Below are 27,643 nucleotides of genomic sequence, written 5' to 3'. Positions count from 1 at the left end.
CTTCCACAGATGTTTCTAGACAAATAATTTCTTTTAATAAATGCAAACACATCTTAAGGTGCTGGCACCTCTTATTTCAGCAACCATGATATGTAAAGGTTTAGCCAGGGTCTAAATCCATCAAGTGGAAATCCATCAAAGTAGAAATAAGACTGCTAAATCAAAAAAAAGAATCTTTTAAGAAGCTAAAGTACATTCTCAATCTTTGTAAATGTATGTGCAATATATGTGCTAAGTACAAAGCACTTCACAGAAATTAAATCTATTTGGTTCTCCTATCAACATTTTACCCCTTAAATTTTACCCAAGGAATTTGACACCAAAAGATTAATAGAGATGACAAAACTTACAGACGTTAGTTTAAAAAAAAAATCCAGATGAACAAGAAGCAAAATCTCTATTGACATTCAAAATCAAATATGATTGGTAATTCAGAGTAAAAATGTGTGGTAAGACTACTTATCAGAATTATCATATGGAACAAGAGACCTATTCTTAAGGTCTTGTTACTATTTTTGCTTTTTCCTTAGCAAGAGGCAATAAGGAAAGTTATCATACCCCACATATATAAGAACTGTCCAAATGAAAGTTCTCTATTGCATAACAGTCCATTTTAGATAACCCTTATGCTACTACAGTGAAGCTTTACCTTTTGGATATCACTTTAAGTTGAGAAGTACAGGAGCCTACTCCTTTCCAGAGACAACAGAACAGTGGGGCCCTTGAAAAACAAATATATAACACATCTGGACAACTCTTTATTATGAATTTTAACTCAAAACAAAGTAGCCAAAAAGTTCTTAGAAACAAGTATGACATGAGCCTAGTAAGGCTCAGTCTTTATCAAAATTAAAGATTTTGAAATAGACTGGTGAGATTGGAGTAATGGGGTAACCAGGAATCAGCGGATGATGTATCGTACATAAGGGACCTCAATGTCTTCTCCACTCTCATTGTTGCAACACAGCTCAAGAACCAGGGTGCGCACATGGCGGCCCAGTTTTCGCTTTGACACATGGCTCACAATTTCTGTCATCCTAAGGCAGGGAAGAAAGAGTCAAAAAGTCAGTAAGCAAAAAAGGAAGACTAAGTCAGGGAAAAAGACATGAACAATAAACTTTGAGAGGTACAGCTGAAGCTGAAGATTCCATACAAGGCCTCTTCCCACCAGCCCAGCTGCCAACTCACGGTTGATCCAATCGTTCCTTAAGTTTGGCTGATGGCATAAAAAATGAATAGAGCATGGACACGCCCTGGGACAGCATGGTGATCTCCAATTTGTGCTCTGTCTGGGGAGGGGAGAAAGGGAATAATGTGAGATGAACACTTACAAAACCAAAATCCCCCAATGACGTAAGCAGAAAAGAAAGGAACCTTACTTTAAAGTGATCTAGGAACTGCTTGAGGGTCATCTCCTCCCCATTAGACTGTAGTCCTTGTACATCAAAGCGATCCCACAATGTCCACTCATGGTTATAGTACTGAGACAAAGAGAACAGGAATAAGACAAGAGCCACTTGATACATTAAGTCAAACTGATCACAGCCCTTTTTTGTTAAAAGCCTCTCATGGCCCCACCTTATAATAAGCAAGCAGCAAAATCCTTACAATGACCAACAAGGCTGCACACCATAAAGACCACGCTACAGTTTTCACTCACCTTCCCAAAACTACACTTTTCCATTTAATGTCCTCTAAATACACTCACCCTCTTCTTACTGTTCTTCAAACATGCCAGTCACACTCCTACTTTGCATAGGTTCAAAATAACTGAATGAACAGGAATATACAAAATAAACAGGGAACAAAATATATAAAGCCAAATTTACTATTACAAGAGCTATAGCTGTTTATCTGTATTAGACACAAACACAAAATACATGCATCTTACCCACATATAAAATTTCATTAATATGTAAAATCATACACAGGTCCTTACCTGATGATGGGGTGGTGCAAGGGGCTCAGAGAAGCTGAAGAAGGGCAGGGCTAAGTTGATGAAACTGTTCTTATAGGACTCAAGCTGCTGGTGCCCCTGCACCACCTTGTAAAGCTCCAGACACACAAGGCCAACTATAGCTGCTGTGGTTGTTGCAATGGCTGGGATGATCTTCCCTGCAATAAGCTTACTCTGTGAGACAAAAAAAAAAAAATCAGCAGAGAAAAGTATTTACAGAGTCTACAGAAAAGACCAAAGTGGGAAACTCAAGTGTGGCAGAAAGTGTAAAATGGGGGGTATGTGAGGGTATGGATTATTTATTACCTTATGTCGGTCTGCAGGGGAAATATCATAGTTCTCTGCTCGCAAATTAGATGCAGCCACAATAAAATCCATATGGAAATTACTGTCATCATCCTATTTAAGTAGAAGCGAGCAAGAATGAAGAGCATCAGAGACTATTGTGAAATAAGTATTTTGTTTCCCCATTATGTTAAATGCCCCCAAGATGAAAGAGAATGACTAGGCTCAACTGCAAATCTATAATCTTAACAAAAGCCTAGGATTGATCCCTGATCAGTCTGTCCCTCTATGTTGACCCCCTATTCAGCACCTTTTCAAAGTCAATGGGATACATCTTGAATCCAGGGAGTTTGTCTGGGCTGGGGATTGTGGCCTTGAGTTCTTCCAGGTGGTTGTCATCTGCAGAAAGGGAATGAACAAATACCATCAGCCTTGTTGATTAGAAATCAATGTCTGATATAAAAGCAAAAGTTCAAGTAAAACCCGGTGGTGGGGGGGGGCAGAGCAGAAAGTGTTTAGGAAGATAAGGATTTGAAAAGAAGAGATCGCTGGCAAAACATTAAAACTGTAGATATGAGAAAGAAAACAGGTCTAAAAAAGAAATAAAATTGGTATTATGACTACCAAGAGATATTAACTCTGGAGACACTGAGGAACAGAGATGATGGTAATTTACAGCCGCTAACAGATGACAACCCAAAATAGTCATCAACAGATGAATAATAAACAACATGTGGTACACAAAGAAATATTATTCAGCTTTAAAAACCAAAATTCTCACACATACTATAGCACAGATGAATATGTAAGGAGTTGTGAGTGTGGATACATATCCTTTTACATAAAACTGAGACTATTATGCTAAGTGAAATAAGCCAGACAAAAAGATAAATGCTGTATATAATTATGTGCCCTTCCTAGAACAGTCAACAAATCTAAAATTAGTAAGGTTTTCCAGAGACTATGGGGAAAAAATAATAGACCGAAATTGCTAAAGGACGTACAATTTTATTTTTGCAAGATAAAAATGTTGCTGATATTAACAGAAAACTTAGAAACAGAAGAAAAATCTTCGTATTAAGTATTACCACAGTTTCAGAAAGAAAAAAGGATATAGAGAGAAAGGTGAAACAGATCTTAAGAGAAGTGCTAAAGAGGTAAGTGAGGAGACATGCAGGATAAGCATGATAGCTAAGAAAAAAAGTGCCTGAAAAGGAATTGCAAACAAATACAAAGGAAAAAAAGAGGAGGATATAGAATGAGAAGAAATTTTAGAGACAGATAGGAGTGAGAAGAGATAAGGACATGTATGAAAGGGGAGATGGGAAAATATATGAGGGGAGGTAGCCCAGAGACATACAGAAATATTCAGAGAAAAGTAAAGGGTTAGGTAGATAAAAGAGGAGGGAAGGAAAATGTATTAATTGGAGGACAGTTTCAAAGGAAGAAATTAATATTCAGAAAAGAAACAAAACAGAGGAGGAGATATGAGACAAGAAGTGGGAAAAAAGGAGAAAAGAAGTAGATAAAGTTAAAGAATGAGAAAATTTGTTCAGGGCATCAAACCAAAATGAAAACGTACACAGAAATTGTTGCAGATTATAAAGGGATGTAAATGGAGGAAAAAAAAAAGAGTAAGAAGAAGTCACCGATAGAAATATATTCTTTTGTCCACTAGATAAAAGGAAGACAGAAGCCAGGTATGGTGACTCATGCCTGTAATCAATCCAAGGGATTTGGGAGGCTAGGACAGGAAGTCTAGAAATTCTAGGCCAGAATCAGCAATTTAGTGAGATCCTCAGCAACTTAACAAGATTTGTGTCAAAATAAAAATAAAAAGGCCCGGGAATGTAACTCAGCGGTAAAGTGTCCCCGTGTTCAATCATCAGTACCAAGCAAATAGACCAACAAAAAGGAAAAAAGAACAATGTAACACAAACACACATAGAATATGACTGAACAATTTTCCAATACCTACAATACACAATGAGAAGAAAGGACTAATCCTTATTTCAAAATAGAAAGTTGAGGTCCACAGGATGTGCGCATAAATCTCTTGTACGGGGGGAGTTTACAGAGCATGGCCAGTGGCTGACGAATGAGAAGCTTAGATGGACAGAGGACAGAGTGGTGAAAAAGCAAAAAAAAGTGAAACACCCTTACCAACAGAGGAACTAGCACTCTGCAGCTCTTGGTCAGAAACATGGATTTTAATGCCAGATTTGGGAATAAATTTGGGGACTGGAAGGGACTGCAGGAGTGAGGTCACTGCAACTCGGTCCTGAGATCCTGCCAGACCATATGTCTGGGCAAACAGGTTGGCAGCAGCCATCACATAGTCCAGATGCAGAGGCTGGGATAAGGCAAAGCATGGAAATGTAAGGATATCAGCTCACAAATAGTGAGTCTTCACCCACTTCCCAACCATCTACCTGACCCAACTTCTACTTGATTCTAGGAGACCCCAGAGAGAAGACTTACATTGTTGACATCAAAGATAAGCGGATGAGGGCAGCGTTTGGGCCCCGACCAGAACAGTGCTCCGGAGCTTGTGAGCTAAGACAGAAAAGTTTTAGGGAAGTCTCTGCTGCAAGAAGAGGGCACTCTGGCAATCTTTACCTTGGCCTAGAAGCCTAGACAATCTTTAGAAATTGACTTTGAGGCAGAAACACAGTTAATAAACTTACAAACTTTTAAGATACAATACTAATAATAAATACAAATTAACCTTTACAAACTCCCATGAGATAGATAGGTCATACTGCATTGAAACAGATAGTATGATACAGAGGGAAACTAGGTAACGTGTTTAACGTTTAATAGAGCTGTGACTTGAATAAACATTTTAACTCCAAAATTTCTTTCCTAGAACACCTACAGCCATCACTGGTAATCAGCATGACTCCATTCACACCTTAGGCAAGGGGAAAAGAAACAAGTTTCTTTCTTAAGGAAAAGGACATGAGGCAAAAATATGTTTGCAGAAAGCTCTGAGCTAATTAATTACTGCCTTACAGTACTTGTGATATATAGCTTATCTGGAAGAAGCCATGTCAAAAGCTATAGTAGATTTTCATTCTAGGAAACAGATTTAGCAAAACAGATCCAAAAACCATGCAATTTACCTGAGTGGGAGGGAAGTTGTGCAGCAACTGCTGGATATTGTCAGAATACTGATTGTGCCAGTGGCGGTAGGCCCAAATCACACAGTCAGCCCAGATCTGTGGCCGCTGTAGCACTAGGCTGCGATGCACAGCCTCCAGGACCTCCAAAGGCTGAGTACCTGCTAGCCGTAGTGTTCTCTCTACAAACTTGGGGTCTCTAAATAATATGAAGCAGCAAATTACTAAAAGGTCCAGAAATAGGCTTAAGACAAACCTATTTTTCTCCAATTCTGACCCCACCCCACATCATATGAGGTTCAAGCACATATCAGTGCATCACTGAGACTGAGGATTTCAATGGTGAGGAGAGAAGATAGGATTATCAGAGAGCAAGAGCTAACAGAAAGGAGTAAGAGAATATCTGAGCTACTTACATGAGGTACTGGTTGACATTTTCTGCTGGCTGTTTGAACAGGCCTTCAAACTCATCCCGGGCCCACTGCAGAGCAAACAAAATTATGTAAAGCAATGGTTGATAAAATGGGTTTTTGTAGGTATTAGAAAGATCATAAATGAATATAAAAAGTAGAACATGGCTGCTCTGGGAGAAGACTAAATATGTCTCCCCAAAATGCCCCAATATCTCACCTCAAATAAAAAACAAAGATGATTTTATACAGTTTTTATACAGAAAATAAGATTTGCTGTTGTTTATTTTTGCCTTCTGAGAACTATGAGGTCAATAAATATCCTCACTGATAAAGTGGCCCAGAGCATCTAGACACTAGAGATTCAGGTTCAAATTCTAGCTCTGCAACATACTATCTAGTTTTGTGACTTTAAGCACACAAGAAAATACTTCTATCATTGTCTCATTATTAAAATACATACTACAACAGTAATATTTATCTTCTAAATTGCTATCATAAAAAATTTATTTAAAACTTATTTATAATACTGGTAAAGTGCACATTAAGTATCTAATGCCTTTACAAAATCTCTGTGGAAGATAATTATCATTTTAACAGGTAAAAAATCTGAAGCACAGAGACATTAAATTTAAGGTTACATAATGAATATATTTAAACTCTTTTTGTGCATGCTGAATAAAACAGCTAATTCTGGTTCTTGGTCTCTGCCCAAGATCAGGAAAGGTTTTATATACTTGCTTTACACACATACACATACAAACACTATAAACATGTACACATATACAAATGTACACACTGTGTACAGAGACAGTAATGAACATTAACACAAAGCCTGTACACTCTGGCAAAGAAGATTAAGTGGGTTTTTTCCTTCACTTTTAATAAAATAAAACATCTCCTCAAATACTCTTAAGAATCACTGTAAGAACCTAATGGGTTATTTTATGGTTAAAAGGAAAACAGAGGATTAAGTTCTAGGTGCCAGTTCCCAGCATATTCATTTTGTCCAGCAACTTGAAACATAATATTGTGTATATACCTGCTTTACACAAGAAAATACCTCTATCACTGTCATCCAAGTTTTGAAAGAAGTCATCATCATAAATGTGCTGTGTCAGGGCCCCATGCTGACACACCATGTACCAAATACATTTGAAATAACAGAAAATTAAATGTGTACCTAATATTAAAAGTTAAATTTTAAAAGGAGATACTATTAATAAATTAATTTTGGTGAACAAGTACTATTGTTCTATTTATGCACAGAAACATTCTCATTTCAGGTATGTTGAATTATATTCTTTAAAATCTAGTAATACCAAAATACAGATTATAAGTTAAAATATATATTTATATACGTATTTACATATATATATATTTACATACGTAAAACTTAGGCTGCTGGGTGTAAAGTGACAGAAGTAGTTTTGAACAAAACACATATTCCAATGGAATTTAAAGACTTGTTAGTGACAAGGACTGATGACAAGAGGCTACCCAAGTCCCTGGGCCTTCTCTCACTTCCCAAGGATGATTACCTGTAGGGTATGCTCAATGGCATTGGGGAAGTTCTTCAAGGTACAGATGGGAATGGACTTCTCAGGTGGGTCTTGGCTAGAGCTATATGACTCTGTAAGGAAGGGAATAACCACCTGCACATTGCCCTTGGTGCCCAGTGTGCCTGATTCCAACAATGGCTTATGGTAATATACACAGCGGCGGTCCATGTACAAGCCTTTGGGAAGATGAGTAGAATAATGGCATGAGAGATGGGAGAACATTAGGGCAATAAAAAGACAAGTACCTACCCAATGTACACACAACACAGCCCATTTTTTTTTTACCCGCCTCTAAACTCACGGGCATCCACATTGTCCAAGGCATTGGCCACACCATCCAAGTTTTGAAAGAAGTCATCATCATAAATGTGCTCTGTGTCAGGGCCCACACGGTTCTGATGGCTAATCACCCTAATGTTTGGATTTATTTGACGCACAGCTGCAGCAGCTGTGTCAGACTTTAATTTCTGGGCAGGAATAGGAAAACAGCTATTTTCTATGCATTCATTCACAAATCTGTACAGAGCTATCCTGAAAAATGACTTATTTAATAGCAGATAGGGTATATAGGTTTTGAGATTAGCATGTCCTAATTTAGAATACATAATCTTTGAAAATGCCAAAATGGCCAGAGTTATGACAAATACAGTAGGGGTGAAGACAAAGAAATATAACTGACACAAATAAGTCAGTTTCACCTCCCTAACATAATTATTGTTTTTCAGCTAATGCTAACCAGTGTTGGATCAGATATACGGAAACAAAAGCAGGATGACATTTAAAAACAAACACCTTTTAAAAGCCCCATTCAAGTTATGTTCCTCTTCTGAAAAATCTCCACTGCCCTCTGAGTTGTAGCTGTCTCCAACTGACCACTCTGTTCCTTAAATACCACAAACATATTAATTTCAACCTCAAGAGTTTTCCCCAGTTTATTTCCTCTACCTGGTGTTTCTCCCAGATATCGTATTACTGCTTTACATATTTCAAGTTTTTGAAGAAGTCTGATATTCCTAGGAAGGCTTTTCTTCTTTTGCAAAACACCCTCTATGACACTTCACAACAGCTTCTGTATTATACATCTAACACTAATCATTTACTAACACTAATCATTTACTTTATGTTTATCATGACAGCTGTTAGTCTTAAAAAAATCTTAAAAATTTTCTGTTTTGTAGGTTTAAAACTATAGTTTTCACACTAGAAATTCCTCAAAATTTTAAAATACTAGTCCACTTAAAATGAAATATGCCTATTACATTTAAACTTTTTATAAAAGAAACTTTATCAATACAAAACATTGATGACAATGTGTTCATATTTTTGCCAATCCCTTTTTAAAAATTATACAATCTCTTAAAGCTACATTCTTACTTCCACCGTATTAAATGTCTTACAATTTGCTTAAAGAATAATGAATATTTAGTATCACTGAAAATTATTGACATTTTAACTAGTTCAGGTACAAAATCAAATCTAATTAATGTTGACAGTTACTATCTAATAAATAATTTTTGAATCATAATTCATTGGTCTTTGAAAATATTGTCTCAGTGAATTAGGGTAAGCTTCCTAAAACACGGCATAAATTTTCACTTTGATAAGAATGAAAACAGAAAAAATTCTATCTCAGAATTATCATTACTGAATTTTTTTGGATTAAATGAGTACTAAGGTCTCCAGAAGATATTAGAATATACTTTGAGAACTTCTCATTTACTCTGCATCTTCCCAGTAGAGAATGAAAACTTTTGTTCCTTTATACATTAAAAAAAAAACAGGGAGTACAAGGTGAATTAGAGGAAAGACAAAGACTCTGTGCATGCAAATTTAACAATGAACTTTACAGACAACTTCCCAGATAATGACCATATAGTATTATCAAGTTTCAAAGTCTCATTATTTGCAGTGACTAAAAATCTAAGAAAACAAAGGTGGGGGAGGAGCTAAAAAATGGCAAATGAAAAGAACATGAGGCAAAAAAATCCCAGCTATTAAAATAAGAAACATAAAAAAAGATATGGAAAGAAACTCATCCCTCCCCACACTCACCGTGACATCCCATGGGCGGAAGAGAAATTGTCGGTTTAAATTAGACTTTTCAATGGTGTCCATGTCTGTAACTGTTATTTCACCATCTTCCCCACAGCCTAGACCAATCATAGCAAAATTCTTGAGCAGCTCACAGCCAATGGCACCTGCACCTACCTAGTAAGTAGAAAAGAGAATATGGTTAAAGCAAAGGTAGCACAAAGCTACTCCCAACTTCCTCTAGAGATGCTAACAGATAAGCGGTCCTAGTACTACATGAAGCTGCAGAACCATAAAACCTAGGGTCACCCAAAGAGGAAGGCACAAGACAAATAGAGATATATTCCCTCAATACATACAGAAAATGGAAAAGGGGATGTGATCAGTCTCTAAGAACCAAATATCTTCCCCTTCAGAAATGGAAATAGTTACTAAAAGGAGAAGATGAAAGCATAAGTGCCCAACAGTTTTATTCACCAGAAAATACTTTTGCTTGCCCAGTTTCTCTTGTAGGTCTGAGCCAAACACAGCCACTTGCCCATCATAACGATTTTGGCGCTGAATCAAGTGAGAAAAAGTCAAGTTAGAGGACAGCTTCTCTATAGATGCTCCCTATGTTGCTTTGCCATGGATCCCTCTTAAATACCGGGAGGCATTTTTCTTCCATGAAGGTCACTCTGTTTTCAGGGAGACACTCAAGAGCATCGAAGTACAGCCACTGCCTAATGGGCATAAACTTCCCAGAACAGGCCTGGGGAGAGATTATTGGTGGTTAAACAAGGACTGATAAAGCCAGAGAGCCAGTGGGGTCGGGAAGGCACGTGAACCACAGTAAGCCAGGCATGTCCTTCCCCACCATGTTGACCTTCATGACCTCTTGGGCAGCCAATCCCCCAATAAATGCATTTATGGGTGCCAGATTCCCAGCAGCCACATATGCCAACTTCCGGATGAGGTCTTCATCAAGATTGTCCTGCTGGACTGCAGGCAGGGCTTGAGCATTCACAATTTGTGCTAAGGTCACAAGTTTTGCTGCATCCTCCTAGTGAGCCGAAAGGAACCAAGAGAGGACTCATCAGACTACTGTAGGAGTAGGAAGGGAGAACAGACAGATGAAAGAATGATGGAGATTCAAGTGAAGAACTCCAGTGCTTTGCGCATTCATTTACCTCATTGTGGGGTCGAGGAGGTCGGCTATATTGTGCACAGAACTGATGTAGGGCCTGGAAGCCAATGTGCAGTTGAGCAGGACGAGAACACTTAGCAAAGTCTGTTATTACAAAGTCTGGCTCTGCCAGTGAGGCTAACAAGGATTTCTGTATAAAGTGGAATATTAAGACCACAGATATGAAAAACCTATAAGTGCCAAAAATTTCAGTCAACTCTCCCATCCCTGAACCCTCCATACTCACAAAACTAATCTTCTTGGACACTTTGACTTGATGGACAATGCCTCCACGGATATAGTCAGAGAAGCTGGAAGTATCACAGATACTAAAGGTATAGGGACCTAGAAGATTAAAGAAAAACAAATAACAACAACAACAACAAAAAAGACCAGAATGGAATTTGTAATCTATTTAGTGTTCCTCTACTACCATGAGCACCATCAAAATGAAAATTTAAAGTCATACTGTCATACTTTGGACATGGACATCTTTGACCCAAGGTCTAATCAGACATCATCAGATCTACTGTAACATTCACAGGAATCAAGACTAAGTGCTAACCTAGAGAACCTGACAACATTCTGTATTTAAGCTTCTTCCCTCTCATTTCAACATTGCGGGAACCTCTATTTTTGTGGCCAGGTCAAAGGAGAAAAAAAGAAAAATCCTGGAATAAGCTCCTTCCACTAAAAACTCAGAGTTCTGGGACTGTCTAACCTTAGACCATAACTCAGTTAGATTCCTCAGTCATGCTAACAGAAATCAGACACATCTCTTCTTCCCCTCAATTCCTGTCTTAGAGACACACTTCCTGCTAACTTCTGGGAGTAAATGTTCAAACCCCAGAAATCTGTTAGTCCATAAGCTAACTCAGCCCAGTCCCCAGTCTCCCCTCTAATCCCAAGGCTTAGATCAGACCTAAAGCACATACACTGTTTATTTCCAAATTCAGGCCAGACAACAAGGTTATGCTGGGTCTTTGATTCTACTTTTTTTTTCCCCTTTAAAAAACAACAACAACAACAAAAACAACAATAACAAAAAACACAGAAAGGGCTAACTCAGGAGTTCCACTTCTGGCTACATCTGCCAATGTTAAAAGCAGTTTTCAGATATAGAACAATAGACAATACAAAATTATAAATTCTGAGATGACAAACAAATGAAATAAATTCTATGAATACTCCTGCTTATTGCTGAGGCATAGGAAGGAAGGAAGAAACAAAGTTAAGCCCAGCTGATTCTGTTAAGTTGAGACAGAACTGAAAGTTCAGAAGCCATGACAGCCAGAAATCAGACCATAGTACTGAAAAAAAGCTAGAGACAATGAACCTTTGATATTCACTGAGGGTCTTCGGTATTTGACAGATGAATGCAAAAAAACTATACACTGCCAACAAAAGAACCACCAAAAAAACCCAACAACAACAAAAATACAGTCATCCACTGATATCAGTATCTATAGGATCCCATGGAAACTATTTCACAAATGCTGAAGTCTCTGAAACAAATGACAAGTATTGCACCTAATCTATACATGTTCTACCCACTCTCTCTAGATAACTCTTAATAAATAACAAAAATATTATTTAAGTATTTGTTATACAGTATTGTTTGAAGAAAATAAGCAAAAAAAAAATCTATAGTGACTTGGCACAGGTGATTATACATTTTAAAAAACAAAAACAAAAAACTCAAGTTCTTAGTTTTCATGTGATTAATAGTTCCAAGTCCACACAGAAAAGACTTTCTAACCCATTGGTATCAACTGCCTGTTTCACTTAATACATGCAATGTCAGATGGAATTACATCAAGTCTAGACTAAACATACAAAAGTTCTAAGGAGAACCAATTTTAAATAATTTCTACCAAAAAAAACTTAAAAAATTGGGGGAGGTGGGTACCAGGGATTGAACTTGGGTGCACAATAACTAAGTCATATCCCCAGCCCTAATTTGTATTTTATTAGAGACAGGGTCTCACTGAGTTACTTAGCACCTCATTACTGATGAGGCTTACTGTGCACTTGCAATCCTCCTGTCTCAACTTCCCAAGCTGCTGGGATTACAGGCATTGGCCACCACACACTGCCTCAAAAATATTTTTGAGCACCAAAAACACTGCCATTCACAATAATTTTGCATATATCTGATATAATCTAACATGTATGCTTTGGTTTATTAAGTTTTATGGATCCATTAGTTTCCATCAAATTTGTAAATCTGGGGGCCATTATTTCTTCAAAAGTTTTCTGGTATCACATCCTTGCTAGGATCATTCTATTTTGAGCCACCCATGTTCTTCACTTACAGTAGCATAATTTATTTTCTTTTGGGGGGGTATGTTTTAAGACTCTTAACATGATCATGATTTTCTATAGATTCTTTAAAGGAACTGCTATATTGACTCCTTATTCTGTATACTAAGGGGGATTAATAGATTCAGACCCTTAGAAGATTAAATTTGATATAATAAAATCCAAAATGCAAAAAAAAAAGGAAAAAGAAAAAGGGAAACAAACCAAGAACAACTGTCACTAAGTGGTATGGAATATCAATAGAGTGGCTTAGACTTATATACAAGGTGATTAATATCCTACAAAAAATGTTTGCATAGAAGTATAGGTAAGAAAATAGTATTTTTGAAAAAAAATAACCAATAATTTTATATAATTAAATAAAAACACTCAAGTACATCATTAAATTGCAATGTTAAAGGAAAAAAATAAGAATGATAGTGCATCTTTTCCTCTTTGTTTTCTGATAGCGGGGACTGAACCTAAAGGTGCTTTAACATTGAACTAAATTCCAAGTCCTTTTTATTCTTTACTTTGAGACACTGTTTGACTATGTTGCTAAAGCTGGCTTCAAAGTATGGCCGCAAAGTATAAAGAGTATCTCAAGAAAAAAAGGAAGTATAAAATATACACATCTGAATCTATCAAAAAGAAAAAAATACTGGAAATTGTACAATGTGGGTAAAAAATGCTTTCTTGTAAATTCTATCAATCACTTTCAAAAGTAATTACTAAAGTAAAAATAATGTTTTGAGAAATTTGGAATATAGGTAAAAGCAAAATTAATAATAGTAGACAATGAAAAATAAAATTGTAATAATAAGTTGTAGGGTCTTCTACATATGAAGCAATAAAATATAACTTACAGATTATACTAAGTACATACTACAGATACACAAATTTTAATTGGTACATGCTTTAATACCAGCAGCTCATGAGGCTGGGGCAAAAGGATCCCAAGTTCAAGATAAGCCTCAATGCTTTAGCAAGGCCCAACTTAATGTCTCAAAATAAACAATATAGAGGGCTGGGAAGGTGTTCAGTGGATATGGTCAGATCTCACTGATACATCTTACTAAGTCCCAGCCCAGATTGAACAGACACTTCTCTTGTCCCTAGGTTCAATTTAGATATGTATCCCTTCTGGAATAGCTCATACAGGTCAATTTTCTCTCTCCTCTGAGAAAACATTTCTCACTCTCCCAGTAGACCCTGACATACCCAAGACTTTGATCTCTATGGGGTGGATGTCATTGAGTTCACTCATGCCCTGTATTTCTGTGAAAGAGACAAAGTCGCCACTCTCAAATCCATGACGGGCCTCTTCCAGGCAGGTAACAACTCCAGGGCTATCCTAGTTTGAAAAGAAACCAATTTTAGAGGCAAGGTTAAGGTGCCAGTAGATAGGAAGACTACCCTTTTTTACCTGTCTACCAGAATCCCCAGGGGCTAACCTCCTTACCTTGGTAACCATGGAAACCATAGCACTGAGTGGTTGTTCCCCATTGGAATCTGTAAGAATCATTTCCTCTCCAAAGTCACAGAAAAGTTGCCTACAGAGAGAGATGACAAGACTTGGGCCTGAGCCCATGACAGAGGCACTCCACAGTCCAGTACATGTAAAGCAAACTCAGTCCATCTATAGTGGGATTCAGGACAATGCTCATAGAAGAGTGAACACACAGAATCGAAAGGCTTGTTGGCTCAAGGTAACAGGGTAATAGAGACTTTTGTTCTGGCAAGGATTCCGGAAGGAAGGGGCAGGTACTCACCCAAACAGTCCTCGAGTGTCTGCCACCACCAGCTTGATTCCACAGTTGTGACAGACCTCACCCACCTGCAACTGGTACTCCAAAGAAGTGTTGGTAAGGACCACCACCTGTATTTAAGAGCAAAAGGTTTAGGCAAGGGCCTGTGACTAAGGCAGACTAAGAGAATAAAAGGGAAAACCCGAGGGTTAGAGGGAAAAGAATCAATATCCAGGCTTTTTTGCTGGTTTGGCCCATTTCTACAACAACGATAAATGTAAGTCAGACTCAGAAGGGAGTCTCAGTTTAACAAAGAGGTACTAAAAGGACAAGACTAAGGACAAGCAGATTAATTTATCTGACAAATTTAGATTACAATATATCTATAATCCTGCTGTACCCTAAGAAAAAATGCAAGTCAACCCCTTGTTCCAGTCAATGTCTGGATTAATTCCCATACCTAAATGTTCCAATTCTCAAGAAAATGACTGCATGGCTATATATTATGGAACTTCTGTCTGAATTTCCTTCCCTACTGACCAAAATAAGTTTACATTTCTGTTTCAAGAGTTTTAATATCATAACAAAGGAAGAAATAGAAGAAGCCATCAAAAGACTACCAACCAAGAAAAGCCCTGAACCGGATGGGTGTACAGCGGAGTTCTACAAAACCTTCAAAGAAGAATTAATACCAATACTTTTCAAGCTATTTCAAGAAATAGAAAAAGAAGGAGCTCTTCCAAATTCATTCTATGAGGCCAACATCATTCTGATCCCAAAACCAGACAAAGACACTTCAAAGAAAGAAAACTACAGACCAATATCTCTAATGAACTTGGATGCAAAAATTCTCAATAAAATTCTGGCGAATCGAATACAAAAACATATCAGAAAACTTGTGCACCATGATCAAGTAGGATTCATCCCTGGGATGCAAGGCTGGTTCAATACACGGAAATCAATAAATGCTATTCACCACATCAATAGGCTTAAAGACAAGAACCATATGATCATCTCGATAGATGCAGAAAAAGCATTTGACAAAATACAGCATCCCTTTATGTTCAAAACACTAGAAAAACTAGGGATAACAGGAACTTACCTCAACATTGTAAAAGCTATATATGCTAAACCTCAGGCTAGCATCATCCTAAACGGAGAAAAACTGAAGGCATTCCCTCTAAAATCTGGAACAAGACAGGGATGTCCTCTATCACCACTTCTATTCAATTTAGTTCTCGAAGTACTAGCCAGAGCAATTAGACAGACAAAAGAAATTAAAGGCATAAAAATAGGAAAAGAAATTAAATTATCGCTATTTGCGGATGACATGATAATATACTTAACAGACCCAAAAGGATCTACAAAGAAGCTGCTAGAGTTAATAAATGAATTCAGCAAAGTGGCAGGATATAAAATCAACACGCACAAATCAAAGGCATTCCTGTATATCAGAAACAAAACCTCTGAAATGGAAATAAGGAAAACCACTCCATTCACAATATCCTCAAAGAATATAAGATACTTGGGAATCAACCTAACAAAAGAGGTGAAAGATTTATACAATGAAAACTACAGAACCCTAAAGAGAGAGATAGAAGAAGATCTCAGAAGATGGAAAAATGTACCCTGTTCATGGATAGACAGAACTAACATCATCAAAATGGCGATATTACCCAAAGTTCTCCACAGGTTTAATGCGATGCCAATCAGAATCCCAAAGGCATTTCTTGTAGAAATAGATAAAGCAATCATGAAATTCATATGGAAAAACAAAAGACCCAGAATAGCAAAAGCAATTCTAAGCAGGAAGTGTGAATCTGGAGGTATAGCGAAACCAGAGCTCAAACTGTACTACAAAGCAATAGTAACAAAAAACAGCATGGTACTGGTACCAAAACAGGTGGGTGGACCAATGGTTCAAAATAGAGGATACAGAGACTAATCCACAAAGTTACAACTATCTTATATTTGATAAAGGGGCTAAAAGCATGCAATGGAGGAAGGATAGCATCTTCAACAAATGGTGTTGGGAAAATTGGAAATCCATATGCAATGAAATTGAACGCAAATGAAATTGAATCCCTTTCTCTCGCCAGCCACAAAAGTTAACTCAAAATGGATCAAGGAGCTAGATATAAAAACAGAGACACTGTGTCTGATAGAAGGAAAAGTTGGCTACGATCTACATATTGTGGGGTCGGGCTCCAAATTCCTTAATAGAACGCCCGTAGCCCAAGAGTTAATAACAAGAATAAACAAATGGGACCTACTTAAACTAAAAAGTTTTTTTCTCAGCAAGAGAAACAGTAAAAGAGGTAAATAGAGAGCCTACATCCTGGGAACAAATTTTTACCCCTCACACCTCAGATAGAGCCCTAATTTCCAGAATGTACAAAGAACTCAAAAAATTAAACAATAAGATAACAAATAATCCAATCAACAAATGGACCTGAACAGACATTTCTCAGAGGAGGAACATACAATCAATCCACAAGCACATGAGAAAATGCTCACCATCTCTAGCAATCAGAGAAATGCAAATCAAAACCACCCTAAGATACCATTTCACTCCAGTAAGATTGGCAGCCATTATGAAGTCAAACAACAATAAGTGTTGGCGAGGATGTGGGGAAAAGGGCACACTTGTACACTGCTGGTGGGACTGCAAAATGGTGAGGCCAATTTGGAAAGCAGTATGGAGATTCCTGGGAAAGCTGGGAATGGATCCACCATTTGACCCAGCTATTGTCCTTCTTGAACTATTCCCTGAGGACCTTAAAAGAGCGCACTATAGGGATACGGCCACATCAATGATTATAGCAGCACAATTCGCACGCAATAGCTAGACTGTGGAACCAACCTAGATGCCCTTCAATAGATGAATGGATTAAAAAATTGTGGCAGCTATACACAATGGAGTATTATGCAGCACTAAGAAATGACAAAATCATAGAATTTGCAGGGAAATGGATGGCATTAGAGCAGATTATGCTAAGTGAAGCTAGCCAAGCCCTAAAAAACAAATGTCAAATGTCTTCTTTGATATAAAGAGAGCCACTAAGAATAGAACAGGAAGGAAGAGCATGAGGAAAAGACTAACAGTAAACTAAGATGAATGGGGGGAGAGAAAGGGAGAGAGAAGGGAAAGCATATGGAAATGGTAGGAGACCTTCAGTGATACACAAAATTATAAGAGGTTATGAGGGGCAAGGGGGAGGGGGAAAAAAAGGGGAGAGAATTGAACAACAGCAGAGGAGGTAGAGAGGGAAAATGGGAGGGGAGGGGAGGGGGGATATTAGGGGATAGGAAAGGTGGCAGAATACAACAGTCACTAATATGCCATTATGTAAAAATGTGAATATATAACAGAAGTGAGTCTGCAATATTTGGGGAGTTTAAAACCCAACTGAGTCAAATGTATGAAAAATGATATATCATGAGCTCTGTAATGTTTTGAACAATCAATAAAAAAAATGGAAAAAAAAAGAGTTTTAATATCACAGTCGTCAGGGCAACGTAAAAGCACCCAAAGCTCCTCTTATTTAATAAACATCTCTATAACACTAACTACCTACTACTATTTTAAGATTGACCCTAAAAAAAAAATTCTGTTAACAATACACATTGCTTTTGTTCTTAACTCTACAGAAAGAAAAAATTAACAGAAAAGAAGCTTGTTCCTGGTTACACAAACAAAAGAGTTCCAGACTTAACATGAGAGCAGTTTAGCTCTGAGTTGTGTTTGAAAACCACTACACCACAAATGTATGGCTTCCTAGAATTAGGTCACCCACCCACCCACCCAAAAAGATAAGAGTTTAATTGCTGTCTATGTATATCCCCTAACTTCCAGAACAAAAGATAATACACAAGGCCAAAACATTAACAAATAAGACATATAATTATCTGTAAAAATTAGGCAGCATGCAGGGTAACACTCACGTACTTGAAAATCACTAAGGAAGTCCTCAACAAGGGGTCCAGTGTAGGTGCTGACAGGCACATAGCTATTAAGTTCAGCAAGTCGGGGTTGAGATACCTCAGCTCGATTTTTACCAATATCCTCCTCACGCAGGTAGAACTACAAAGGGAAAGAAGGAAGAACTAAAATAGACGCAGAGTTTAAGGAAGACTGGTATTTTGTGAAAGGGAGTCAAAAAAGAAGTACCTGAGAGGAGAGATCAGCCCATTGAGCAGTGTCCTGGTCATGAAGGGTGACAGCCTTGACCCCACCAAGGATGATATTCTTGGCAATTTCCACACCTAGGCCTTGCAGGCCTGATACTAACACACTGGATGTCTGGAGATGCTTCATTGCTTCATGACCTAATACATAACTGCCAAGAGAGATCTCTGAGTAAAAGCTGGACCCATCCAACCCTACCCACCCTGTACGGAAAGAAAATTGAGACCACCAGATTTATTTATCTGACAAAAAAGGATTGTAATCTACCCACAATCCTGCTGTGCCTACTCCAACTTTTTATGTCCCACTTTTGTTTGACTTACAGCTGACGGGAGTAAAGACCTTCATCTATGTCTGTTTCACTGTTTTTTGGCATTCCCTATGGAAGGATGAAAAAAACATTCAAGATGAGATAAACAAAATCTGGTTTTAACAGCTGAAAAAAGATATTTCCCTACAACCACTCTATAAGCCACCTGCCAGTGTTCAGAAAAAAGGCACTCACGTTTGATGGTCCTGGGGGCACTTCAAACCTCACAGAGTAGGTAGGAGAGCAGTTAGAACCCAGCTTTGAGTCAGGTCCAGATACTCGACGTTTCTTGGACAGCAGTGAGCTGGACATCTGGAGAGAAAAATGAACGTAAGAGGTGAGGCACAAATGCGGAGGATTTTTCTGTTAAAAGTAATTCTGGGAGAAGAGAAGATCTATAATACATTCCTATTCTAAAGAGAAACAGACAGAGGGTATACTTGGGATCTAAGACTATGTAGAAAGGGGAGAATAAACATGAATAATTTAGAACAGAAAAGATTCAAAAACCAGTCACTGGTATATTCTAAAGGTGGACTGGATTTCTGACAAATAATAGTGAAACCAATTTTGAACCCTACTTCTGAATGCAGAGCTGGGACCCAGATAAAGTTAGTGGAGTGAGTCTCTGTAAGGGTGATGAGAATCTAATCTTTTAGGGTCTATGAGGCTATGATAAGAACAAGTGAGAAGGACAGTACCTCTATGATGGAAGACTATTTGCTCAAATAACCCTCCCTGAAGTCTGGTTTGGAGGGGAAACACCAGGATTTATGTGAACCAAAAAAAGAGATGGGATTAGAGCACTCCTCAAAAACAGATGCTGGGAAGTTTCTCTAAAGGACAGCTTTTAACTCAGGGTTACTGATAAGAAGAGAGCAGGAGTTGGGTCAAATTCTGGATTTAGGGATGCTTCTGAAGGTGAGTGGAGGGAATAGTCTTTAAAATCAGATTTTAGGAAACTTCTTACAAAAGATTCCAGAAAGGCAGGTCAAAGTCCTGCATACAAATTTTGAGGCTAGGCTGAGGATGTGGGGATGGGAAGGACTATCACAGAGATTAGGAGGCTCAAGATGGTTAACAACATACACTCTCCCCTCCCCACTTCACTTCCCCTTCCCTGCCACCCCGTGTGTCTCCTTCTGGATCATGAAAGTTGATTTTGATGGAACCCTGCGATGTGTGAATAGCCACATCAGGAAAAAGTCGAAAAATGTTTAGTTAAAATAAATAGGCAAATACACTCTTCTAGATATATGGCCCCTTCTGGAAGTCACGAAGACAAACACTTCTGGAGGATCTTTAAAGACCCGTGAAACTAGCTGTAATTAGAAATATTGAAACTGGCGAAAATCCACTGAGACTCAAATGAGTTCTAAAACACAAAATCTAGGAAAGTGATCAAGTTTTTGATTCCAAATATTGGGCCCGAGACTGTTTAAAAAAAAAAAAAAAAAGCGTGGCAAAATAACATGAACATTTCCCGGGTTTCGATGCCCACAGTAGCAAAATAAAGGGTGAATAAAAGAAAAATACAAGGAGAAAAGTAAAGATCCTGTGGGTCTAGAGTTCCTTAACTGTCCCTAAGCCGTCCCGTAACCGCGGGATAACAAGAAACCAGGATGCGATCTGCTTCGCCTCCCCTCACCTCAGCTAAGGTCCCAGTTACCGCGGTACGCCCCGGAAAAATCGAGCCCGGCTCAGCGCCGGCCCAGACCCCTCCAATGCCTCCCGACGCCTCCACCAGGGGTTAGGCGCCTAGAAAGGCCGTTTGTTACCAATGCTGGTTCCTGGGTCGCGCCGCCAAAGGAGCCGAAGTCAAACTCGGCTGCCACCCTCTTCCTACTTCCTCCTCCCCGCAGACTGGGGGCCGCCGACAGTTGCAACCTCCGCCTTCCCCTCCCTGGGCAGTTGTGATTGTGGTCCTCCCACAGAAGATACCTCCTTCACCTTAGCCACAGGAACAAGATGGCGACCGCAGAGCCCAAGGCCGAAATAAAACGTTTAATCAGCCGGGAACCAGGATGCAGACGAGCCACGCCTACTTATGAATCATGTATGACGTAAATAGTCCTCCTAGGACTCAATTACGTACAGGACTGAGGAGATAACTCCATCTGGTGGTTGGAGTCAGTGAAATGGATATTAATTAGCTCCATTTACGAAGAACTCTTGAACAATGAAGGGCCATTTAAAAATTATGCCTTTTGATCATAAATTATGTATGGCACAAGACCACAGGTAATTTAGAAAAGCCCGTTCTTAAAAAAAAAAAAAAAGTTTTGCAACAAAGGCAGATAATGCCGAATAAGTCATAATCGCTCATGGGCTTTTACATTAGCATGCAATTTAAGAGTTTAAAATTCCATGAGCTGGGATATAGCTCTGTTTGTAGACTGTTTGCCTTGTATACACGAAGACCTGGGTTCAACCCCGCCCTGGGCCACACACAATAAGTTTAAGATTCCTAAATTGGTCACAATAAGTTTAAGATTCTTAAATTGTTCTCAAGGTTGTGTAATTTCCGTCTCACACTCCTATTATACTTCACCGTAAAACCTGATATTTAGTTTTAAGGAAAAGAAAAACCCAGCATATGAAAAACCTATAGAACACTGTTTGGCATATAGTGAATTAAATATTTATTAATGTTAATTGGATACATTTTAACACAGTTTATATAGTGCCATAAAATTATGACAACAGAGGTATCTAGGGACCAAAAATCCAACTTTAGGTATTTTTGATAAGAGGAATAAGTGAAATAATGCCAATACAAAAAACAGCATTAAGGACTGACTGCTTTCCCTCTTCTGCCTTTTGAGGATAATGTTCATCTTCTTTTGTTCTTTTACCTTCTGGCATGTGAATGCAGCAAAGAAGATTCTTGCTAGATGCCAGCACCTTGATCCTAAGAAATTACTGCAAGCAATTTTGTTTTAAAACACTAGAAAAACTAAAGGAAATAAATGAATAAAATCCTGAAAAACCTAAAAATAAAAAATAAAATAAAATAAATTTCTGAACTATATGACCTAGCTAGGTAGAATCGAAAAGGAAAAATTCTAAACTGAACAGTGATGCACAATGAAACTCATCAGTAACTTTAAATCTTCCATCTTAAAAAAAAAAAGGGGGGGGCGCGGAGATAGGATTCAATAGTTTCACAGTTCAATTTTACAAAACATTTAAGGAAGAACTTATACCAATTCTTTTTAAACAAGTCCAAAAAATCAAAATGCAAGGAATGTTACCAAACGTTTTTCTTGGGAGTCAGCATTACCATTACAACAAAATCAGACAAAGATGAAAACAAAGCAAACAACAGACATATTTCTGATGAACATAGATGCAAACATTCACAATAAAATACTAACAAACCAAATTCAACAGGTATCAAAAAGATCATGTACCACAATCAAGTAAGATTTAATCAGGGATACAAACATGACTCTACATATGCAAATCAATACATGTTATACAAACCTTCAACAGAATTAAGAACAAAAAAAAATGACCATTTTAGTTAAGACAGAAAAAGCATCTGATAAATTTCAACATCTCTTTGACTAAGAGTCCAGACAAATTAAGTATATAAAGAACACATCCCAAGTTAATAAAGGATATATATGAAAAATTCTTGGCTAATATGAGGAATGAGGAAACACTGAAAGCAGGAACACCACAGCATGTTCATTCCCAACCCTTAATAAAGGCCATTTAAGTTGAAAAGGATGAAATATAATTTTCTTTATTTGCATATGACATGATTCTGAGCAAGTAAGGAAAAGAAAAACCCAGCATATGAAAAACCTATAGAACACTGTTTGGCATATAGTGAATTAAATATTTATTAATGTTAATTGGTTACATTTTAACACTCCATCAAGATTATTACAATTTAAAAACAAATTCAGTAAAATGCCAGGATACAAAATTAACATACAAAAATAACATTTTTTGTACATAAGTAATGAACTTGCAAAAAAAGTAATTAAATCGCATTTATAGCAGCTACAAAAAATTAAATATTTAGAAATAAACAAAAGAAATGAAAGACCTATGCAACAACAAAAAAAACTGTCAAATTATAGAGGACACATACACAAATAATTAAAATAACCATACTATCCAAAGAAATCTACAGATTCAATGAAATTTTCACCAAAATTCCAATTATTTCTTCACAGAAATAGAAAACCAATCTTAAAATTCATATAGAAACACAGAAGACCCAGAACAGCCAAAGTACCAAAATACCAGACTAGAGGCATCACAATACCTACTTCAAAATACACTACAAAACTATATTTGCTAAAGTTGAATGATTCTGTTATTAAAACACAAAGAATAATGGGAAAACAGAATGTCATTGTAATGTTGATAGGGACTGAATTGGATCTATAGATCATTGTGGAATAGAATACAGAACTCAGAAATTAATCCACAAACATATAGCCCACTCATTTTTGACAAAGCCATCAAAAACTGGCAAAGTAAGCCAGGTGTGGTGACATATGCCGGTAATCCCAGTGACTTCAGAGGAGGAAGATGGCAAATTCAAAGCCTGCCTCAGCAACTTAGTGAGGCCCCAATCACTGAAAGACAAAACATTTCCTCTATGATTAGGAACATGACAAACATGTCCACTTATACCACTTTTACTTAAATAGATTTGGAAGTCTTAGCAAGAACAATTAGACAAAAGAAAGAAATAAAGGGCAAGCAAGACCTGTTTCAAACAAAGTGTGTGTGGGCAGGGCAGCACTGAAGATGTTGCTCGGTGGCCATACTTGTAGAGAAGAATTAAACTACATTCCTTTCTCTTATTAGACACAAAAACAAACACAAAGTGTACCAAAAACCTAAACCTTAAATATGAAAACATAAAATTACTACAAGAAAATGTAGGGTGAACTGTGATATTTACTACTATGATATAGGCAATAGGTTTTTTAGATAGACCTCAAAATCATAAGCAATAAAACTAAAATGACAAAATAGAAATTTGTCAATCTAAGAAGTTTCTGCAAAGAAAATCAAGAGAATTCAAAAACAACCTATAGAAAAGGAATAAAAATTCTCAAATTATATATCCAATAAGAGCTTAACATCCAAAATATATATATATGGAACTAAAAAAATTGTAGACACACAAACACCCCCCCAAAAAGTCCAACTAAAAATGGGTTAAAGACTAAACAGATACTTTAAAGGAAGATACACAAATGAAAATAAACACAAAAAAATGCAAAAAAAAATTCTTTTTCACTACTCATCAGAAAAATATAAATCAAAACCACAATGAGATATCATCATATTTCAGTCAGAAGACTATCATTAGAAACACAAGAAATAACAAATGCTGACTGGGATGCAATACAACATACTCTAAAACACAGTACTGGTGGGAAAGTGAATTAGTATAGTCATTACAAAAAAGTATAGAGATTACTCAAAAAACTAAAACCAGAACTGTATATGACCCAGCACTTCCACTACTTGGTATACATTCAAAGGATCTGAAATGCTTATACCAAAACAAGAGTTGTATTACCATATTCACTATAGCATTATTCACAACTGATGCCCTTCACAGATAAATGAAGAAAATGTGGTATATTTACTTAATGGAATACTAATTGTCCATAAGAAGGAGAGGAACCAATCAGCTAGATGTTGCTGGGGCTGCTGTGAGCCAATCATCAGCTGGCAGTCTGAAGGGCAGGGAAACAGCCCAATGAACATCACCGCAGAGGAGCCAATCAGCTAGATGTTGCTGGGGCCACTGTGAGCCAATCATCAGCCAGCAGCTGGAAGCTTGCTGGCAGCTGGAAGTTTGCTGGGGCCCCTTTGGCTATGGCTCTCAACATCTCCCCTTCTCTGTTTAAACAACAAGCATGTGGCTTAGGGACCATGCCTGGCTTAGGTTGTCCAATACTACATATGGTCCTTACCCGTCTTCGGATGAGCTGACCTCAGGGCATCAGCCTCCTGTCTTAGGTTGGTACCATTGTAATTGGATCTTACCCTTCATTGACTACCGGTCCAGTATACAGCCACACCTGTGGAGAGGTCTTTGTACCAGTGGGGGGGTGAGGTTATTTGCCTCACCTCTGTTGGCCCCCAAATTTTAGCTGAATGATCATGACAAGCAGAAGGGAGGAAGATACACCAAGCCAATTGACGGCTCTTGTTGGAAAAATTGTATCACCAATGACATCATCAGCAAAAATACCCCAACACTACCACAAGTCGCTGCACCAACAAGTGAGTTCACAATGCATACAAGTGAGTTCACAATGCATACAAGAGACACATAGTTTAGGCAAGTTCTGTAAGCGGTTCAGTGATGGCTATTGCAGAAACTGTATATTAGTTTTATCTTTGTCTTCACCGGCACTGGGATGAAGATAGGAATTCTGGCAATAATGGCTAAAGAAAATATTGTGTAACATTCCAGAAGGCACTAAAAGAAAACAATTTACTTAACAATTTACATTATCTTGAAGAAAAGTATTAAATATAATGAAAAGGAAAGGTGAAAGTAAACAAACAGATCTGTTATCCTCCTTTTTTGTTTACATATTAAAACAATTCTTAACAGTTATTTACCCAATTTAAATTAAACCATTTGAATCACGTGAATAAAAAAAAATATTTGAATCCATTTTTTCATGAGCACTCATCATATATGATATGTGGACATACATACATTCAAACATATAACACAAAACACAAGTGTGCAAACATACTATAATACATACAACACATAACAAAATAGTAAAGGCCTTATAACTTTTTACAGGTGAAATCTCTATTGCAATGTTTAAAAACTCTATAGTCAAAAAAAAAATAGAACTGATCAGCAAAACATTAACCTAGGTCTGTATGAGCTCAAAAAACAAAATAGAACTTCATGATATGGGAAAGGGCAATAATAAAATAGATATTGAAAAAAATATCCTGGTTCTTTCGCAGATGTAAGGAAAGCCAAATTGGAGTTTTGGATATCAGCTATTATGGATTTGAGCCAAATCATCTTCTTTTTGGTCTGTAGAAATAGCTTTAGTTAATCTCTCTGGAATCCAAATCGGCTGCTGTTCTCCCTGTGAAAACACACAAACAGACCCCCGACTCCAGACAATTACTGGGTCAGGACCTTTCCATTGTCCTGTTAGAATATCTTTCCAAAGTACCTTGGGCTTCTGTACATTTTTTGGACACATATGCCTTTATGCCTTTCTGCAGCACTAAGTCCTGATGAATCCAAATTTAAAAAGTTTAGAGTAAAAAGGGTTATTTTAAGTTTATCTTTGGGGAATATATACCCCTTCCCAATTTCATCTTTTTGCTTTAATAACTACATTTTAATAGTTTGATGAGCTCTTTCAACTATGCCTTGTCCCTGTGGATTGTATGGGATTCCTGTTATATGAGTAATGCCAAATAATGAGCAAAATTGTTTAAAAGAGGTAGAAGTATAACCAGGGGCATTACCTGTTTATAACTGTTTTGGAATGCCCTCAGTGGCAAAATTTTGTAAGCAATGAGCTATAATATCTTTAGTTTTTTCTTCAGCATGAAGGGAGCCCATCAAAAATCCAGAAGAACTATCAACTGTAACATGCAAATATTTTAATTTTCCAAATTCTGGCAAGTGTGTGATGTCCATCTACCAAATATGGTTAGGTATCAATCCTCTAGGATTGACTCCAAGATGAACTTGTGGTAAAAAGGTCACACAATTTTGACATTGTTTTATTATTTGTCTAGATTGTTCCTTTGTTATTTTAAAATGCTTTTGTAAAGTATTAGCATTGACATGGAGCCTTTTATGAAAATTTATAGCTTCTTCTAGTGTAGAGAAAATATGTATGTCATGTGTAGTTTTATCTGCTAAATCATTGCCCAAACTAAGGGCTCCAGGGAATCCTGTATGTGCACTGATATGTCCTATAAAGAATGGATCTTTTCTGTCCCAGATTAAACTTTGTATAGTGGAAAACAAAGAGAAAACAGTAGAAGAAGGGGAAATCCTACCAGCATCTTCAAGGGATACTATAGCATTAACTATGTACTGACTATCAGAAAATAAATTAAATACAGAATCTTTAAACATCAAAAAAGTTTGTAATACTGCATTAAGCTCTACCTTTTGAGCTGATTGTTTGGGTATTAAAAATGTAAAAGTTTGATCAGTTTGTAACTATTGCTGCTGTACCATTATTTGACCCATCAGTGAATATATTTGGAGCATTCATGATAGGTGTTTTTCTTGTCATTTTTGGAAAAATTACAGGATGCAATGACCAAAAAGACAATAAAGGATTAGATGGGAAGTGGTTATCAAATGAAACATTATATTTGCACATGATTATTGCCCAAGTATTTAACTCATTAGCTAATTCATCAATTTGATTCATAGTATATGGACTAATAATTTTATTAGGAGAAATTCCAAACACTACCTTTGCTGTTTTTATTCCTTTGAGTATTAATTGTCCTACAGCCTCAGGATACCTAGTAAGAATAGTGTTAGGAGAATAAAATAAATGTATCC

The 27,643-nt window shown here is 37.2% G+C and overlaps 1 protein-coding gene across 5 annotated transcripts; it reads right to left on the bottom strand.

Moving 5' to 3' along the window:
• Positions 1-745: 745 nt before the first annotated feature.
• Positions 746-21,121, bottom strand: LOC144372014 (ubiquitin-like modifier-activating enzyme 1). 5 transcript variants are annotated; one of them, XM_078035427.1, is made up of 26 exons: positions 21,031-21,121; positions 19,276-19,392; positions 19,094-19,149; positions 18,753-18,921; positions 18,531-18,665; positions 14,606-14,712; positions 14,296-14,386; positions 14,055-14,187; positions 10,780-10,877; positions 10,537-10,683; positions 10,233-10,409; positions 10,014-10,118; positions 9,845-9,925; positions 9,389-9,544; positions 7,638-7,803; positions 7,316-7,512; positions 5,781-5,845; positions 5,368-5,563; positions 4,724-4,798; positions 4,406-4,595; positions 2,553-2,641; positions 2,264-2,356; positions 1,940-2,131; positions 1,380-1,481; positions 1,189-1,289; positions 746-1,037 (listed from the first exon to the last, which is right to left on the bottom strand). In XM_078035427.1, the coding sequence occupies exons 2-26, from the start codon at positions 19,390-19,392 to the stop codon at positions 902-904; spliced, it is 3,174 nt and encodes a 1,057-aa protein (XP_077891553.1). In that variant the 5' UTR covers positions 21,031-21,121; the 3' UTR covers positions 746-901. The 5 variants fall into 5 exon arrangements, with proteins under 5 accessions (XP_077891553.1, XP_077891552.1, XP_077891554.1 ...); XM_078035426.1 differs by having other exon boundaries at positions 20,859-21,075; XM_078035428.1 differs by having other exon boundaries at positions 21,022-21,063.
• Positions 21,122-27,643: the final 6,522 nt, after the last annotated feature.

Source organism: Ictidomys tridecemlineatus, chromosome Y, assembly GCF_052094955.1.
Source record: "Ictidomys tridecemlineatus isolate mIctTri1 chromosome Y, mIctTri1.hap1, whole genome shotgun sequence".
In the NCBI taxonomy this organism is placed as follows: Eukaryota; Metazoa; Chordata; class Mammalia; order Rodentia; family Sciuridae; genus Ictidomys; species Ictidomys tridecemlineatus.
This window is presented reverse-complemented; position numbering and strand designations above follow the sequence as displayed.

Bases quoted from the DNA above. Each gene is read 5' to 3' on its own strand.
- LOC144372014 (XM_078035427.1), bottom strand. From the start codon at position 19,392: ATGTCCAGCTCACTGCTGTCCAAGAAACGTCGAGTATCTGGACCTGAC. The intron at 10,684-10,779 runs GTGAGTATGGAG...CACTTTATACAG, and splicing joins TGTCCAAGAAGATTAGTTTT to AAATCCTTGTTAGCCTCACT. The intron at 9,545-9,844 runs GTGAATAAAACT...TCTACTTACTAG, and splicing joins GCAAGCAAAAGTATTTTCTG to GTAGGTGCAGGTGCCATTGG.